At 44.4% G+C, this 17,455-nt stretch overlaps 1 protein-coding gene across 6 annotated transcripts in view; it reads left to right on the top strand.

The window, feature by feature from the left end:
* Nucleotides 1-17,455, top strand: part of AMMECR1L (AMMECR1 like) — a 75,940-nt gene that overhangs the window by 10,868 nt on the left and 47,617 nt on the right. For all 6 annotated transcript variants that reach the window (XM_077290908.1, XM_077290904.1, XM_077290907.1 and 3 more), the window contains one exon: nucleotides 13,487-13,810. In XM_077290908.1, coding sequence (XP_077147023.1) covers nucleotides 13,500-13,810 — 311 coding nt within the window. In that variant the 5' untranslated portion in view covers nucleotides 13,487-13,499. The remainder of the gene's footprint in view (nucleotides 1-13,486; nucleotides 13,811-17,455) is intronic.

Raw genomic sequence — 17,455 nt, 5'->3', positions numbered from 1 at the left:
ATCCCGTCAAGGTGACCTGGGACTTAATTCCCAGTGACTGGGTAGTACTGTACGTCATATGCGATCGGCCGCGCTCACGGGGGGAGCGCGGCCGGGTGTCAGCTGACTATCACACGGACCGCCCCCCGCACATTAACCCCCGGCACACTGCGATCAAAGATGATCACAGTGTCTGGCGGTATAGAGAAGCATCGCGCAGGGAGGGGGCTCCCTGCGTGCTTCCCTGAGACCCCCGGAGCAACGCGATGTGATCGCGTTGCTCCAAGGGTCTCCTACCTCCTCCCTGCAGGAGGCCCGGATCCAAAATGGCCGCGGCATCCGGGTCCTGCAGGGAGGTGGCTTCACAGCGCCTGCTCAGAGCACAGTGCACAGCAAAGTGTCAAATCAGCGATCTTACACTATAACATGATGCCGCCCCCCCACCCCCACCGGGGCAATGTTATAGTGTAAAAAAAATATATACATTCACATGTGTAAAAAAAATATATATATATATATATATATATATATATATATATATATATATATATATATATATATATATATATATATATATATATATATATTCACTTGTGTAAAAAAAAAAAAAATTCCCCAAAAAATCCCCCCCCCCCCCCAAAAAAAAAAAAAATATTGTTCCTATACATACATTTCTTTATCTAAATAAAGAAAACAATAAAAGTACACATATTTAGTATCGCCGCGTCCGTAACAACCCGACCTATAAAACTGTCCGACTAGTTAACCCCTTCAGCGAACACCGTAAAAAAAAAAAAAAAAAGGCAAAAAACAACGCTTTATTATCATACCGCCAAACAAAAAGTGGAATAACACGCGATAAAAAAGATGGATCTAAATAACCATGGTACCGCTGAAAACGTCATCTTGTCCCGCAAAAAACGAGCCACCATACAGCGTCATCAAAGAAAAAATAAAAAAGTTATAGTCCTCAGACTAAAGCGATGCAAAAATAATTATTTTTTTTCTATAAAATAGCTTTTATCGTATAAAAGCGCCAAAACATAAAAAAATGATATAAATGCGGTATCGCTGTAATCGTACTGACCCGAAGAATAAAACTTCTTTATCCATTTTACCAAACGCGGAACGGTATAAACGCCTCCCCCAAAAGAAATTCATGAATAGCTGGTTTTCTCAGTCGCCCATGACAGCACTACTAGAGAGAGGGGATCCGCCCTTCAGGGACAGGAAACCTACAGGATAAAAGGGCGGTACCTCTCCCCTGCATCAGTTTAGTTTCCTGTCCCTGACGGGGAACCTTCTTGGACTGTACCTACTATGAAGACCGACCTGAACGAGGAATCCGGAGCCGGCCAGTCTGGGTTCTGACAGCGGGGAGGCCCCTGCCATGGCTGGTCCGGTATCCGAGGCCGCCACAGCTACGACCGATGGGTCTGGAAGCGTGAGCGGGGGGAAGTGCAGCCGCCACTCCGGATAGGAGTTAGGGGCTCCAGCACTCTGCCGCGCACAGTACGCCTGGATCTCCAAGATGGCGCCGCACCGGAAGTGGTGGGAGAGCTTCCGGTTCAGGAGCGGTGCGGTGACTGACTGCACCAAGATGGTGCTGCCCCGGAACCGGGGTTCTTCATTTCCGAGTCGCTGACTGCGTGCATGCACAGTGCAGAAGGCCGGAAAAAATAGACACTTCCTCAGTAATGCAGCCACAGGGGGAGGGGATAAGCGCCAACCTTTAAAAGAAGGTGCACATGGAAGCTCCCTGCTGCATGCCGTCCCAGGGTAGTACCATGGAGGACAGCGATCAGCAGCTCCAGACGCCGCAGCAGCAGCGCCATCACCAGTGGCAGAAGTTGGACGCTCAGAAAAAGCGATCTTCTGCGGACAACCGAAGTTCTCGGTCTGGTAGCCATTCCACGCAGCATAGTAAGAATTCCAGTGTGGTAAACCAGCTGCCGCCCACGGATCACACACCTCAGGATCCTGCCCCTCCTCCAGAACCGTTACCTGTGGCTGCGTCAGATTGGTGAGTGATCTTCGTGAAAGCTCACTTTTTATAATTGGGGTCCCCTTCTCCATTTATCTTAGGCAAGAAAGAGTGCGGGGAAGATGAAACATAGAACCTGCCCCTTATGCGAGAAAGCCCTACCACAGTCTTGGGATAAGAAGCTATGTGACTCCTGTATAGAACGAGTCCTCTGTGAGGAGACCCCAAACTTTGCCTCCGAGTTACGATCTGTAATTAAATCAGAGGTCGAGACTGTGTTTAACTCCCTTAAAGGTGAAAGGAGAGCTAGTAGGAAACAACCTATTCCTTATAGGAATTCGGACTCTTCCAGCTCCGAGAGTAAAAACTCAGATACACAGGATTCCTCATTCTCTTCTTCGGATAATGAAAGTGGAGGTCGTCATTGCTTCCCCCTAGATGAGGTCGATGGCCTTGTAAAGGCAGTAAGGTCAACAATGGGGGTGTTGGACCCTCGTCCTGACAAAACTGTGCAGGACATTTATGTTTGGAGGGCTATCCCAAAAAAAGCGTAAGGTGTTTCCCCTTAATGAAAACATACAAGCATTAATTAAAAAGGAGTGGGAGAAACCTGAAAGGAAAAATGCATCGGTTCCCTCTATTAAAAGGAAATACCCCTTTGAAGAAGAGTCTTCTGGCTCATGGGATAAAGCCCCCAAACTCGACGTTGCGGTAGCTAAGGCCTCGAAAAAGTTCGTATTACCATTCGAGGATATGGGAACCCTGAAAGATCCTCTTGATAAAAGAGCAGATACTTTTCTTAAAGGGGCCTGGGAGTCAGCCGGAGGATGCTTAAGGCCAACCATAGCGGCTGCCTGAACGTCACGATCTTTAATGATCTGGGCTGATAACCTAGAGAAACAGCTTAGGGATGGGGTCCCCAGAAATAAAATTTTGGAGTCTATCCGTATGATTAGAGGAGCCGCGGCATTTTTGGCAGATTTTTCGGCCGACTCAATTAAATTAGCGTCTAAATCTGCAGCTCTTTCAAATGCAGTGCGTAGAACCTTATGGCTAAAGAGCTGGCCGGGGGACTTACAAACTAAGCAAAAACTTTGTTCTATCCCATGTGAGGGCAAGTTTCTTTTTGGAGAGACTCTGGACGATATCCTGCAAAAAGCAGGTGATAAAAAGAAAGGGTTTCCCATCCTGGCCCCAACATATAATAAGCGGCCCTTTCGGAATAGGAAGTTTTTTAGAAGGAGACCGGCAAGGGAACAAAACCGATGGGATGACGAGAAAAGGAAGGACAGGGGGTTCCTTTTTGGTAACTCCCCTCGGGATAGAAACCCTCCCCCCCCCCCTCCAAGTGACATCTTCCCCAGGGTGGGAGGGAGATTATCTCAATTCCTCCTGGCCTGGGAGAAAATTTCGACCAGTCCTTGGATATTAAATTTAATAGGAGAAGGGCTTCGCATAGTTTCGTGGGGGTAGGGATAGAAATTCTATGTGGTAACACCGCTGAAGTAGTCTCCTCAACAACAAGAAGCTCTAGAACTAGAAATCTTAGAACTGATAGACAAAGCTGTCATCCAAGAAGTCCCCCCCTCTGGAGAGAGGGAAGGGATTTTACTCTCCATTGTTCCTGGTTCCCAAACCGGACGGAACCTTCCGGACTATAATAAACTTACGGAAGTTGAACACTTATGTAAAAAACCAAAGATTCAAAATGGAGTCAATAAGTAAAAGATCTGTTTCCAAACTGTTTTATGATAGTTCTAGATCTTAGCGACGCGTATTATCACGTCCCCATCCACAAGACCTTTTAGAAATTCCTCAGACTGGCAGTAGTCTGTTGTGAATTCTGTTCTCGAGCTCCCTCCTGTGGTTATGAATGGTACTTCGGTGAGTTCTGTTCATGGACTCCCTCTGGTGGCTGTGAGTGGAGCTGCTGGTTCTGAGATTCCTTCTCCAGCTGATCTCGTTCAGGCCTTGGCTGGCTGCTCTATTTAACTCCACTCAGATCCTTACTTGATGCCAGCTGTCAATGTCCTAGTACTGGTTCAGTTCACTTGGATCTTTCAGATGACCTGTCTACTTCAGCAAAAGCTAAGTCCCTGCTAGCTTATTTGTTACCACTGTGTTTTTGTCCAGCTTGCTATTATATTAAATCTTGTTTGCTGGAAGCTCTGGGATGCAGAGTGGCACCACCGCGCCGTGAGTCGGTGCGGTGGTTTCTTTTGCACACTCTGCGTGGTTTTTTGTTAGTTTTTTATGCTGACCGCAAAGATACCTTTTCTATCCTCAGTCTGTTTAGTTCAGTCTGGCCTCCTATGCTGAAACCTATTTCATTCCTGTGTTTGTGACTTCCATCTTAACTCAGTCAATATATGTGGGGGCTGCCTATTTCTTTGGGGAATTTCTCTGAGGCAAGGTAGGCTGTATTTTCTATCTTTAGGGGTAGTTAGCTCTTAGGCTGTGAAGAGGCGTCTAGGCAGAGTCAGGAACGCTCCACGGCTATTTCTAGTTGTTGTGATAGGATTAGCGTTGCGGTCAGCAGAGCTCCCACTTCCCAGAGCTCGTCCTGTATTGCTAGTTTGCTCATCTGGTCATTTCTAGTGCTCCTAACCACCAGCCCAACATAACAGTAGTCATAAAAGGACAGACAAGAGAATACCAATACAGGGCTCTTCCCTTTAGCATATCAATTGCACCCCACATTTTCACCAAACTGATAGCGGAGATGATGATCTGAGAGAGGAAGACGTCTTGATTATTCCGTATCTAGATGACTTTCTGATTGTGAGCAACTCGGCCAAACTCTGCCGTCAGCAATGCGACAGAGTGATAGACCTTTTAAAAAAATTGGGCTGGCTGGTGAACCTCCAAAAGTCAAAGCTGGAACCAACCAGGGTTCAAGCATTTTTGGGTCTCACCCTGGACTCAAGTTCTCAAGTGTCTCCTTTCAGACAAGAAAAAACAAAAGATAATCCACCTAGTATCGGAAGCGCGTGCAAACCCTACCATGACCCTAAGAAAGGCGATGTCATTGCTGGGGTCCCTCTCTGCTGGTCTCCCAGCAGTTCAGTGGGCACAGCTCCACACAAGACCTCTCCAGTGGGACATTTTAAGAAACCAGAAACTACTAGGAGGGCGGTTAGAGGGTCGCATGACTCTAAGTTTGCCTACTATTCATTCCCTAGCTTGGTGGTTAAATCCCAGCAACTTATCAAAAGGGGTTCCCTGGGTGATAGAGGCGTCTCAGATAGTTACCACAGACGCAAGTCCCACAGGGTGGGGGGCTCACCTGGACAACAGAGTCGCTCAGGGGATATGGACAAGTCAGGAGCTCAGGTCTTCCTCAAATCAAAAAGAACTGAGGGCAGTAAATCATGCATTACTGTACTTCCTAAACAAGCTACAAGGCCATCATGTCCGAGTATTCTTGGACAACAGAGTAGTAATAGCTTACCTAAACCACCAGGGGGGAACCAGGTCTCAAACATTAATGAAAACCACCTCCGAAATTTTCAGCTTGGTACAAAACAACTTCCTATCCCTATCGGCCCTACATATAAAGGGTGTAGAAAACCAGAAAGCGGACTTCTGAGTCGTACCCAATTAAAACTGGGGGAGTGGTCTCTAAATCAGGGCATCTTCAACAAAATTACAGATCTGTGGGGAATCCCTGTGATAAATCTCTTTGCCAACATGCACAACAGAGAAGTGGAAACCTTCTGCTCCCTAGATTCCAGGGGGAACCCTCAGGCTGTGGATGCATTCACAATTCCCTGGACACAGACCCTTGCGTATGCATTTCTCCCTACTATTCTCAATCCAGCAGTCCTACGGAAGATCAGGCAGGACAGATCCAGACTCATCCTAATAGCCCCCTTCTGGCCCAAGAGGGCCTGGTTCTCATGGCTGAGGATGCTATCGATCACCGATCCCTGGGTTCTTCCGGATCTTCCGGACCTCCTGTCTCAAGGACCGGTGTTCCACCCTCAGAGAATCTCCATATGACCGCGTGGAATTTGAGAGGTCACTATTGAGGGAAAGAGGGTTTTCTGACAAACTAGTATCTACTCTAATGAAAAGTAGAAAACCTGTGACCACAAAAATATATGGTAAAACTTGGAAAAAATTTTTTATCCTCCTCCGGGGTAAGGTTGCAAGACGGGGTTCCAGTTGCTGAAATATGAGTTTCTTCAAAAGGGGTTAGACCTAGGCCTTTCAGTAAGTACCTTAAAGGTACAGATAGCAGCTCTAGGAGCATTATACTGTGAAAACATATCAGCCAACCCTTGGGTAATACGGTTTGTCAGAGCAGCCGCAAGGTCTAAACCTTTAACTATACGTAGATTACCATCCTGGGATTTGAACGTAGTATTGTCAGCTCTAACAGAATCCCCGTTTGAGCCTATAGAATCGGTACCCCTTAAGATTCTTTCACTTAAAACGGCCCTCCTAATAGCCCTGACATCGGCCCGTAGGATGTGACCTCCAAAGCCTGTCTGCAAACCCTCCCTTTACACATCCTGGACGATAAGGTTATACTAAAAACAGACCTTGCCTATTTACCAAAAGTTGCGTCCACATTCCATAGATCTCAGGAAATAATCCTTCCTTCCTTCTGTCCAGACCCTAGAAATAAGAAGGAAGAAAAATTCCACACACTAGACGTAAAAAGGTGTCTAGTCCATTACATTAAAATCACCCAAAAGCATAGGAAGGAAGGGTCTCTTTTTATCTGCTTCCAGGGGCCCAGAAAAGGACTCAAAGCTTCTAAGGGCACTATAGCTTGATGGGTAACAGACGCAATAGCCTTGGTGTACTCATCCACCGGGAACGCCGTTCCGCAGGGACTGAAGGCCCACTCTACAAGGGCTATGGCGACCTCCTGGGCCGAAAGGTAAGAGGTACCATTAGATCAAATTTGTAAGGCGGCCACCTGGTCATCACCTTCAACCTTTTTCAGACACTACCGCTTAGACCTAGCCTCTTCATCTGACCTAACCTTCGGAAGAAGGGTTGTGCAGGCTGTGGTCCTTCCCTAAGCAATAATCTCTGCAATTCTCTCTGGTAGTGCTGTCATGGGCGACTGAGAAAAGCGTAGTTACTCACCGATAACGGTGTTTCTCAGAGCCCATGACAGCACCTGCTTATTCCCCCCCCCCCCCTCATCATGTGTACGGTGAGCACATTATTTTGTGTGAAGTGTTTTTTCCATATAGACACGGTGTTCACTTGTTAAGCAATATGATTAAGTTGTATATTTTTTGTTGTTGTGACTAACCTGGAGGACCTCCGATGCTCTGTAAACAAACTGATGCAGGGGAGAGGTACCGCCCTTTTATCCTGTAGGTTTCCTGTCCCTGAAGGGCGGATCCCCTCTCTGGTAGTGCTGTCATGGGCTCTGAGAAACACCGTTATCGGTGAGTAACTACGCTTTTTGGTCATTCTGCCTCAAAAAATCTGAATAAAAAGCGATCAAAAAATGTCACGTGCCCGAAAATGTTAACAATAAAAACGGCATCTCGTCCCGCAAAAAACAAGACCTCACATGACTCTGTGGACCAAAATATGGAAAAATTATAGCTCTCAAAATGTGGTAACGCAAAAAATATTTTTTGCAATAAAAAGCGTCTTTCAGCGTGTGACGGCTGCCAATCATAAAAATCTGCTAAAAAACCCGCTATAAAAGTAAATCAAACCCCCCTTCATCACCCCCTTAGTTAGCGAAAAATTTTAAAAAAATGTATTTATTTCCATTTTCCCGTTAGGGTTAGGGCAAGGGTTAGGGCTAGGGTTAGGGTTGGGGCTGGGGTTAAGGTTACAGTTAGGGTTGGGGCTAAAGTTAGGGTTAGGGTTTGGATTACATTTACGGTTGGGAATAAGGTTGGGATTAGGGTTAGGGGTGTGTCAGGGTTAGGGGTGTGGTTAGGGTTACCATTGGGATTAGGGCTAGGGATGTGTTTGGATTAGGGTTTCAGTTATAATTGGGGGGGGTTTCCACTGTTTAGGCACATCAGGGGCTCTCCAAACGCGACATGGCGTCCGATCTCAATTCCAGCCAATTCTGCATTGAAAAAGTAAAACAGTGCTCCTTCCCTTCCGAGCTCTCCCGTGCACCCAAACAGGGGTTTACCCCAACATATCGGGTAACAGCGTACTCAGGACACATTGGACAACAACTTTTGGGGTCCAATTTCTCCTGTTACCCTTGGGAAAATACAAAACTGGGGGCTAAAAAATAATTTTTGTGGAAAAAAAAATAAAATTATTTTCACGGCTCTGCGTTATAAACTGTAGTGAAACACTTGGGGGTTCAAAGCTCTCACAACACATCTAGATGAGTTCCTTAGGGGGCCTACTTTTCAAAATGGTGTCACTTGTGGGGGGTTTCAATATTTAGGCACATCAGTGGCTCTCCAAACGCAACATGGTGTCCCATCTCAATTCCTGTCAATTTTGCATTGAAAAGTCAAACGGCGCTCCTTCCCTTCTGAGCTCTCCCATGCGCCCAAACAGTGGTTTACCCCCACATATGGGGTATCAGCGTACTCAGGACAAATTGTATAACAACTTTTGGGGTCCATTTTCTCCTGTTACCCTTGGTAAAATAAAACAAATTGGAGCTGAAGTAAATTTTTTGTGAAAAAAAGTTAAATGTTCATTTTTATTTAAACATTCCAAAAATTCCTGTGAAACACCTGAAGGGTTAATAAACTTCTTGAATGTGGTTTTGAGCACCTTGAGGGGTGCAGTTTTTAGAATGGTGTCACACTTGGGTATTTTCTATCATATAGACCCCTCAAAATGACTTCCAAAGAGATGTGGTCCCTAAAAAAACATGGTGTTGTAAAAATGAGAGATTGCTGGTCAACTTTTAACCCTTATAACTCCCTAACAACAAAAAAAATGTTGGTTCCAAAATTGTGCTGATGTAAAGTAGACATGTGGGAAATGTTACTTATTAAGTATTTTGTGTGAGATATCTCTGTGATTTAATTGCATAAAAATTCAAAGTTGGAAAATTGCGAAATTTTCAAACTTTTCGCCAAATTTCCGTGTTTTTTTTTCACAAATAAACGCAGGTAATATCAAAGAAATTTTACCACTATCATGAAGTACAATATGTCACGAGAAAACATTGTCAGAATCGCCAAGATCCATTGAAGCGTTCCAGAGTTATAACCTCATAAGGGACAGTGGTCAGAATTGTAAAAATTGGCCTGGTCATTAACGTGCAAACCACGCTCGGGGCTTAAGGGGTTAAACTCCCGACTCCAAGACTTCTTCCGTGCTGCGCCAATCCTCTGGAATGCTCTAGTCCAAGATATTAGGACCATCCACAATTTGCATAGTTTTAGGCGTTCCATCAAAACACACATTTTTCAGAGCGGCCTATCACGTTCAGTAATCAAACTAATTTTATGTTTGTGTGTGTGTAGCCCATTCACTATCTTCATCTACCCCCCACCCCCTGAAGATGGCTGGACCATCATTGTAAATACACACCTGTACTTTGTATCTCGCCACCTCATTGTAGATTGTGAGCTCTCACGAGCAGGGTTGTGTTGTTTTGCTTTGATCATTATATTATTGTTAACGCTGTTTCTTATAACTGTTGTGTTTGAAACTGTTAAACTGTAAAGCGCTGCAGAATATGTTGGCGCTATATAAATAAAGATGATTATTATTATTTTATATATTTAATTTTTTTTACTGGCTTCAATAGTCTCCAAGGAGACTTGAAGCTGTGATATCCTGATCACCTGTGCTACACATAGCAAGGCTGCAAAACCGCAATGACAAGCACAGGGGTGTCCTGGGTTGTCATGCCTACAAATCTGCATCCTGCGATCATGTGACCCCTCACCTAGCCAAATGTACCCCTTAGACCCCAGAGATTGACAATGGCATTTAAGATGTTAACAGCTACACGTGGATTGCGATTCCATCTGTGGCTGTTAGGGGCACATGTCAGTTGATCTGATCACCTGTCATGTACTTGGCGGTGGCGCTGGACTAGTCTCATCTTGTCTCTGGCTATATTCCCTATAACAGACTTCGATATTAGCTGCTCATGGTTTGGGTTGCATGAATCGGATGACAGGTCCTCTTTACTGGGTTCTCTGGGAACAGAAGAAAACTAAATAAGTGAAGGAAATGTCCATAAATTCAAGTGCATTTAATTAGCAAATCACAATTGTTTTGTCTAGTGAGGTAATCACTATAGAATTAAAATGGCCGCCACCTTTTTACACTGACAGAAATTTGTCATAGAATGTTAGGACTAAAGCCTATGAGAACATGCAGTTGGAAACTCTGCTGTGTCCTGGAGATATTTATATAGTTATTCAGAAAGACCGGAAACACAGAAGTGTGGTTGGCCTCTTCTTACCTCTGTACTTTTGGTATCTCCAGTATTAGATCAGATAGGCAGGATGGACAGCAGTGTGAGCAGACTCTCTTCTTACCTCAGCACCTCTGGTATCTACAGTATTACATCATACAGACATGGTGAACAGCAGTGTGGGCAGCCTCTTCTTACCTCAGCATCCCTGGTATTTCCAGTATTACATCATATAGATGTGGTGGATAGCAGTGTGAGCAGCCTCTTCTTACCTCAGCATCCCTGGTATTTCCAGTATTACATCATATAGATGTGGTGGATAGCAGTGTGAGCAGCCTCTTCTTACCTCCTTCTTACACTAGCATCCCTGGTATTACATCATATAGACATGGTGGACAGCAGTGTGAGCAGACTCTTCTTACCTCAGGATCTCCGGTATATCCAGTATTACATCATATAGACATGGTGGACAGCAGTGTGAGCAGACTCTTCTTACCTCAGGATCTCCGGTATATCCGGTATTACATCATATAGACATGATGGACAGTAGTGTGAGCAGACTCTTCTTGCCTCAGCACCTCAGGTATTATTATTATGGCGCTTTACATGTGAAAAGGGGGCAAATATAGACAAATACATTAAACATGAACAAAAAACAAGACACTAACAGGTACAGAAGGAGGGAGGACCCTGCCCGCGAGGGCTCACAGTCTGCAGGGGATGGGTGAGGATACGCTAGGAGAGGGTAGAGCTGGTTGTTTGGTGGTTCAGTAGGTTGAGGATCACTATAGGCTTGTCGGAAGAGGTGAGTCCTCAGGTTTTTTTGAAGGTTTCTATGGTAGGCGAGAGTCTGTGTTGTGGTAAAGAGTTCCAGAGTATGGGGGAAGCACGGGAGAAGTCTTGGATGTGGTTGTGGGAAAAAAGAGATGAGAGGGGAGTAGAGAAGGAAATCTTGAGAGGATCTGAGGTTGCGTGTAGGTAAGTACCGGGAGACGGCGTCGCAGATGTATGGAGGAGACAGGTTGTGGATGGCTTTGTATGTCATAGTAAGGGTTTTGAACTGGAGTCTCTGGGCGATAGGAAGCCAGTGAAGGGCTTGGCATAGGGGAGAGGCTGGGGAATAACGGGGAGACAGGTAGATTAGTCGGGCAGCAGAGTGTAGGATGGATTGGAGTGGTGCCAGAGTGCTAGAGGGGAGGCCAGAGAGTAGGAGGTTGCAGTAGTCAAGTGGGAGACAAGGGCATGCACTAGTGTTTTTGTGGTGTCGTGGTCAAGGAATGCGCGGATCCGGGAAATATTTTTGAGTTTGAGACAGCTGGAGGGAGGCAAGGGCTTGGATATGTAGCTTGAAAGAAAGGGCAGAGTTGAGGATCACCCGAGGCACCAGGCGTGTGGGACTGGTATTCTGATATTTCCAGTATTACATCATATAGACATGGTGGACAGCAGTGTGAGCAGCCTCTTCTTACCTCAGCATCTCTGGTACATCCAGTATTACATCATATAGACATGGTGGATAGCAGTGTGAGCAGCCTCTTACCTCAGCACCTCTGGTATCTCCAGTATTAGATCAGATAGACATGGTGGACAGCAGTGTGGGCAGCCTCTTCTTACCTCAGCATCTCTGGTTTATCCAGTATTACATCATATAGACATGGAGGACAGCAGTGTGAGCAGACTCTTCTTACATCTTCTTACACCAACATCCCTGGTATCTCCAGTATTACATCATCTACACATGGTGGACAGCAGTGTGAGCAGACTCTTCTTACTTCAGCACCTCTGGTATCTACAGTATTACATCATATAGACATGGTGGACAGCAGTGTGAGCAGCCTCTTCTTACCGCAGCACCTCTGGTATCTACAGTATTACATCATATAGACATGTATATATACCTACAAAAAGGCACCACACATTGATAATATAGAACAAATCACTTTATTAAATATCATAAAACACCAAACATGGTCGAAAAATAGCCTACAGTAGGCAGCAGGTAAGAGACAACAAATACAGAATAAAAAGGGTAGACACCTGACAAAGTCATAGAAATATGTCCATGAAATTGCTGATCTGAACGTAATGCTCACATTTTATATACTTTGTATGTAAACAAAGAGAATGTAGTATAACAGTCTTGCAAAGTAATCACAATACAATGTTACATTCAACTTCCATATGTGGTTTTAGTAAAGAAAAAGGGCTAATGTGCCAAATAAACCACATAAAAAAATAATAAAAGACTATCATTTAACTAAAGATAAAATACTACATCAGCTCATATTTACCAAGTGGAACAGATAGCCAGGCGTCCACCACACCCGACGCGCGTTTTGCAACCCTGGACGAAGCAACTCCTTGCGAAACGCGCGTCGGGTGTGGTGGACGCCTGGCTATCTGTTCCACTTGGTAAATATGAGCTGATGTAGTATTTTATCTTTAGTTAAATGATAGTCTTTTATTATTTTTCTTATGTGGTTTATTTGGCACATTAGCCCTTTTTCTTTACTAAAACCACATATGGAAGTTGAATGTAACATTGTATTGTGATTACTTTGCAAGACTGTTATACTGTTAAGCAGCAAATGCTTTAAAATAACAAATACAGCACTTCACTTTCCAATTTCTTTCCAACCTAGTCTCATAGAAGCTGCCAGCGATGACATGCTATACTGGTATATGGAAGCTGCAGTTACTGCAGTGCTCACATGCCACATGTGCTGGCACCATGAAGGGATGATGATAGGACCTCACTGGTCACTTGCTGGCAGCTTGTGATTAGGCCAGTAGGGACCACCAGTGCATCTGTGCTAGACCAGCAAGGAGTGAAGAGGTGTGCAGAATGCACAGAATAGGAGATGAGGGACTACAAGATGGTTGCAGGTCCTGGTATCTCCAGCAGTTCCATATAGATTTCATGGGGTGATCGTTCTCATGCACAACCACTGCTCCTTTCAAAGAGGGAACACTAGCCATCCAGTCTGATGGTTTGTGGGTGAGCAGTTGTAGTCCCACCCATCGTTAAGAAATTAAATTTTTCAATTTTTTATTTTTTTTTCTGAAAACTAACATTACAAAAAAAAATGTGACTGCCACTACAAATCAATGTAATCACAACATTCTAAATAACAAGTGAAAAAAGAAATGGCGTCATACTAACGTTTCTGCTCTGTCATGTGTAGGGTGTACCACAGAATGGGGAAGAGACGCTGCGTGTCAACTACAGAGAATAAGCCATCTTCGGGCTGCTGTGGTGTAAAAAAGCCCAAACTGTGCCCTTCTGCTGGCAGCGTCCAGCCCACAGTACCACATAACTGCCACCCCCACGAGGACAAGACGGTGGGGCCAGGAGCTCTCGCCCCACTCTCCCGCCCTAATGGGACCACAAGTGGAAGGGAGCAGTTGGTGGTGACGGCTGACATGGGCTGCTACTGCTTTGATGTTCTTTATTGTCATCTGCACGGCTTTCCACAGCCACGTCTGCCACGTTTCACCAACGATCCCTAGTAAGTGATAAGCTTAAAGCTATATTTCTCATGGTTCTTACAGATTGGTAAAATGCAATACCAAAATATGTTGTTATATCAAGGAGAAAACCATACTTTCCCGTGCTTTCTTCCTGTCAGCCATGTTCATAGTTGTTGGAAAGGTCTACGATTTGGCTGCTGATCTCACTCGATGCTTGTCCACTCCATATGCGATCTCCATTCTTACAATCGTATGACATTCACCTTATCCACTTCTCTCAATTGAGTCTATTAAGAGAAGTGGAAGAGAAAGAGAGGTTATCACATAATCGGCTGCACGTAAATCAGATACGGAGCAGTCGGGTAATGAATGCCAGGAGTGTAAAAACAGCTGAATCCTAACAGCGAGTACATTACACACTATTAGGAATCTACATCTTTGAGTCCCTGTCAAATCCTATAAATGTCCCTTTAATATCCCCATAACAGCTCTGAAGGTATCCACTAACTAATGTACAAAGAATAAATATCTTAAAAAATGTATATGTTAATGCTGCTTAACTTCTGAAAATTAATTGCAACCAAAATTTGTATACATCTAATATATAAAGCTGAATGTGTGTGTATGTACAGGTCCTTCTCAAAAAATTAGCATATAGTGTTAAATTTCATTATTTACCATAATGTAATGATTACAATTAAACTTTCATATATTATAGATTCATTATCCACCAACTGAAATTTGTCAGGTCTTTTATTGTTTTAATACTGATGATTTTGGCATACAACTCCTGATAACCCAAAAAACCAGTCTCAATAAATTAGCATATCAAGAAAAGGTTCTCTAAATGACCTATTACCCTAATCTTCTGAATCAACTAATTAACTCTAAACACATGCAAAAGATACCTGAGGCTTTTAAAAGCCTAATTCATTACTCAAAACCCCCATCATGGGTAAGACTAGCGACCTGACAGATGTCAAGAAGGCCATCATTGACATCCTCAAGCAAGAGGGTAAGACCCAGAAAGAAATTTCTCAACAAATAGGCTGTTCCCAGAGTGCTGTATCAAGGCACCTCAATGGTAAGTCTGTTGGAAGGAAACAATGTGGCAGAAAACGCTGTACAACGAGAAGAGGTGACCGGACCCTGAGGAAGATTGTGGAGAAGGACCGATTCCAGACCTTGGGGAACCTGAGGAAGCAGTGGACTGAGTCTGGTGTGGAAACATCCAGAGCCACCGTGCACAGGCGTGTGCAGGAAATGGGCTACAGGTGCCGCATTCCCCAGGTAAAGCCACTTTTGAACCATAAACAGCGGCAGAAGCGCCTGACCTGGGCTACAGAGAAGCAGCACTGGACTGTTGCTAAGTGGTCCCAAGTACTTTTTTCTGATGAAAGCAAATTTTGCATGTCATTCGGAAATCAAGGTGCCAGAGTCTGGAGGAAGACTGGGGAGAAGGAAATGCCAAAATGCCTGAAGTCCAGTGTCAAGTACCCACAGTCAGTGATGGTGTGGGGTGCCATGTCAGCTGCTGGTGTTGGTCCACTGTGTTTCATCAAGGGCAGGGTCAATGCAGCTAGCTATCAGGAGATTTTGGAGCACTTCATGCTTCCATCGGCAGAAATGCTTTATGGAGATGAAGATTTCATTTTTCAGCACGACCTGGCACCTGCTCACAGTGCCAAAACCACTGGTAAATGGTTTACTGACCATGGTATTACTGTGCTCAATTGGTCTGCCAACTCTCCTGACCTGAACCCCATAGAGAATCTGTGGGATATTGTGAAGAGAAAGTTGAGAGACGCAAGACCCAACACTCTGGATGAGCTTAAGGCCGCTATTGAAGCATCCTGGGCCTCCATAACATCTCAGCAGTGTCACAGGCTGATTGCCTCCATGCCACGCCGCATTGAAGCAGTCATTTCTGCCAAAGGATTCCCGACCAAGTATTGAGTGCATAACTGAACATTATTATTTGATGGTTTTTTTGTTTGGTATTAAAAAACACTTTTATTTGATTGGTCGGGTGAAATATGCTAATTTATTGAGACAGGTTTTTTGGGTTATCAGGAGTTGTATGCCAAAATCATCAGTATTAAAACAATAAAAGACCTGACAAATTTCAGTTGGTGGATAATGAATCTATAGTATATGAAAGTTTAATTGTAATCATTACATTATGGTAAATAATGAAATTTAACACTATATGCTAATTTTTTGAGAAGGACCTGTATGTGTGTATGTCTGGGATTGGCATCTGCACCGTCACACGTCTGGACCCAGAGAGCGTCATAGGCTATGTTGTGAGGCAAAATTTTAACCCAGCGCTCCAATTCACCAAACAATTTTGCCCCTATCTACGGTACATAATGGGGGAAAAAGTGAAAGGAAAAGTGTTGGAGGCAAATTGACAGCCAGGAGGAGATGGCATACAGGTATATACTATATACAGGGGAGACGATATACAGCTATATATTATATACAGGAGGAGATGACATACAGGTATATACTATATACAGGGGAGATGACATACAGGTATATACTATATACAGGGGAGATGACTTACAGGTATATCTAATATATAAAGCTGTATGTGTGTATGTCCAGGATTGTCACCTGCACCATCGCAGCTACAGCCACAAAATTTTGCACAGTCACATGTCTGGACCCCGAGAGCGTCATAGGCTATGTTGTGAGGCGAAATTTTAACCCCACGCGTTCCAATTCACGAAACAATTTTGCCCATATATACATAATGGGGAAAATGTGAAAGGAAAAGTGTTAGAGGCGAATTGACAGCTGCCAGATGTGAACAAGGGGGACTTAAAGAATGAGAGCGATGGTGCCAAAGAGTATATACCGTACAGTTGCCAAGGTGGGGCCCCGACATGGGATACTCACCACACACCGGGATATGAACACACACACAAAATGCGCCACACACTACCACGTGCTTGAACACATATACCACCCTCAGCGCACATTTCACCACACATACACCAACCTCGCCACATAAAAGTCGAAACACAAAAGTCCCCGCTCAAAACTCACCATGCGCAAAATTCACCACATGCAAAACTCGCCACATGCAAAACTAGCCACACGTGCAAAACTCACCTCATGGAAAACTCGCCACACGCAAAACTTGCACACGTGGAAAAATTGCCACATGCACAAAAGTTGCAACACATGCAAAAGTTGCCTCACACAAAACTTGCACATACTCAAAACGCACCACACATAAAACTCGCCACGCGCAAAACTCGCCATGCGCAAAACTTGCTGCACACAACTTGCTACACTAACCTGTCACATGCAACTCAACACACAAAAAGTTGCATGTCGCCACTCAAAACTCATCTCACAAAAGTCGCTACATGCATGTCGCCACACGCAACTCAACACACACAACTTGACACATGAAACTCACCCTAAAACACACACAAGTCTGGTATTATCCTTCAAAAATAAAAATCTGATTAATAAGCAGACAAACTACAAGAGCAACAAATGTACCATATAGGAAATACAGCAGCTGTCAGTCACATGACCTGTCTATTATGTGTATGTGTGAGCTAATGTATACTGACAGGGGGGAGGGCTTCCTGTTGACTGGGGATTTATCAGGCTGCCAATTTAGCTTACAAATACTGAGGTAAAAATACTGACCAAATAACGCG

The sequence above is a fragment of the Ranitomeya variabilis genome, chromosome 2, assembly GCF_051348905.1.
Source record: "Ranitomeya variabilis isolate aRanVar5 chromosome 2, aRanVar5.hap1, whole genome shotgun sequence".
NCBI lineage: Eukaryota > Metazoa > Chordata > Amphibia > Anura > Dendrobatidae > Ranitomeya > Ranitomeya variabilis.
This window is presented reverse-complemented; position numbering and strand designations above follow the sequence as displayed.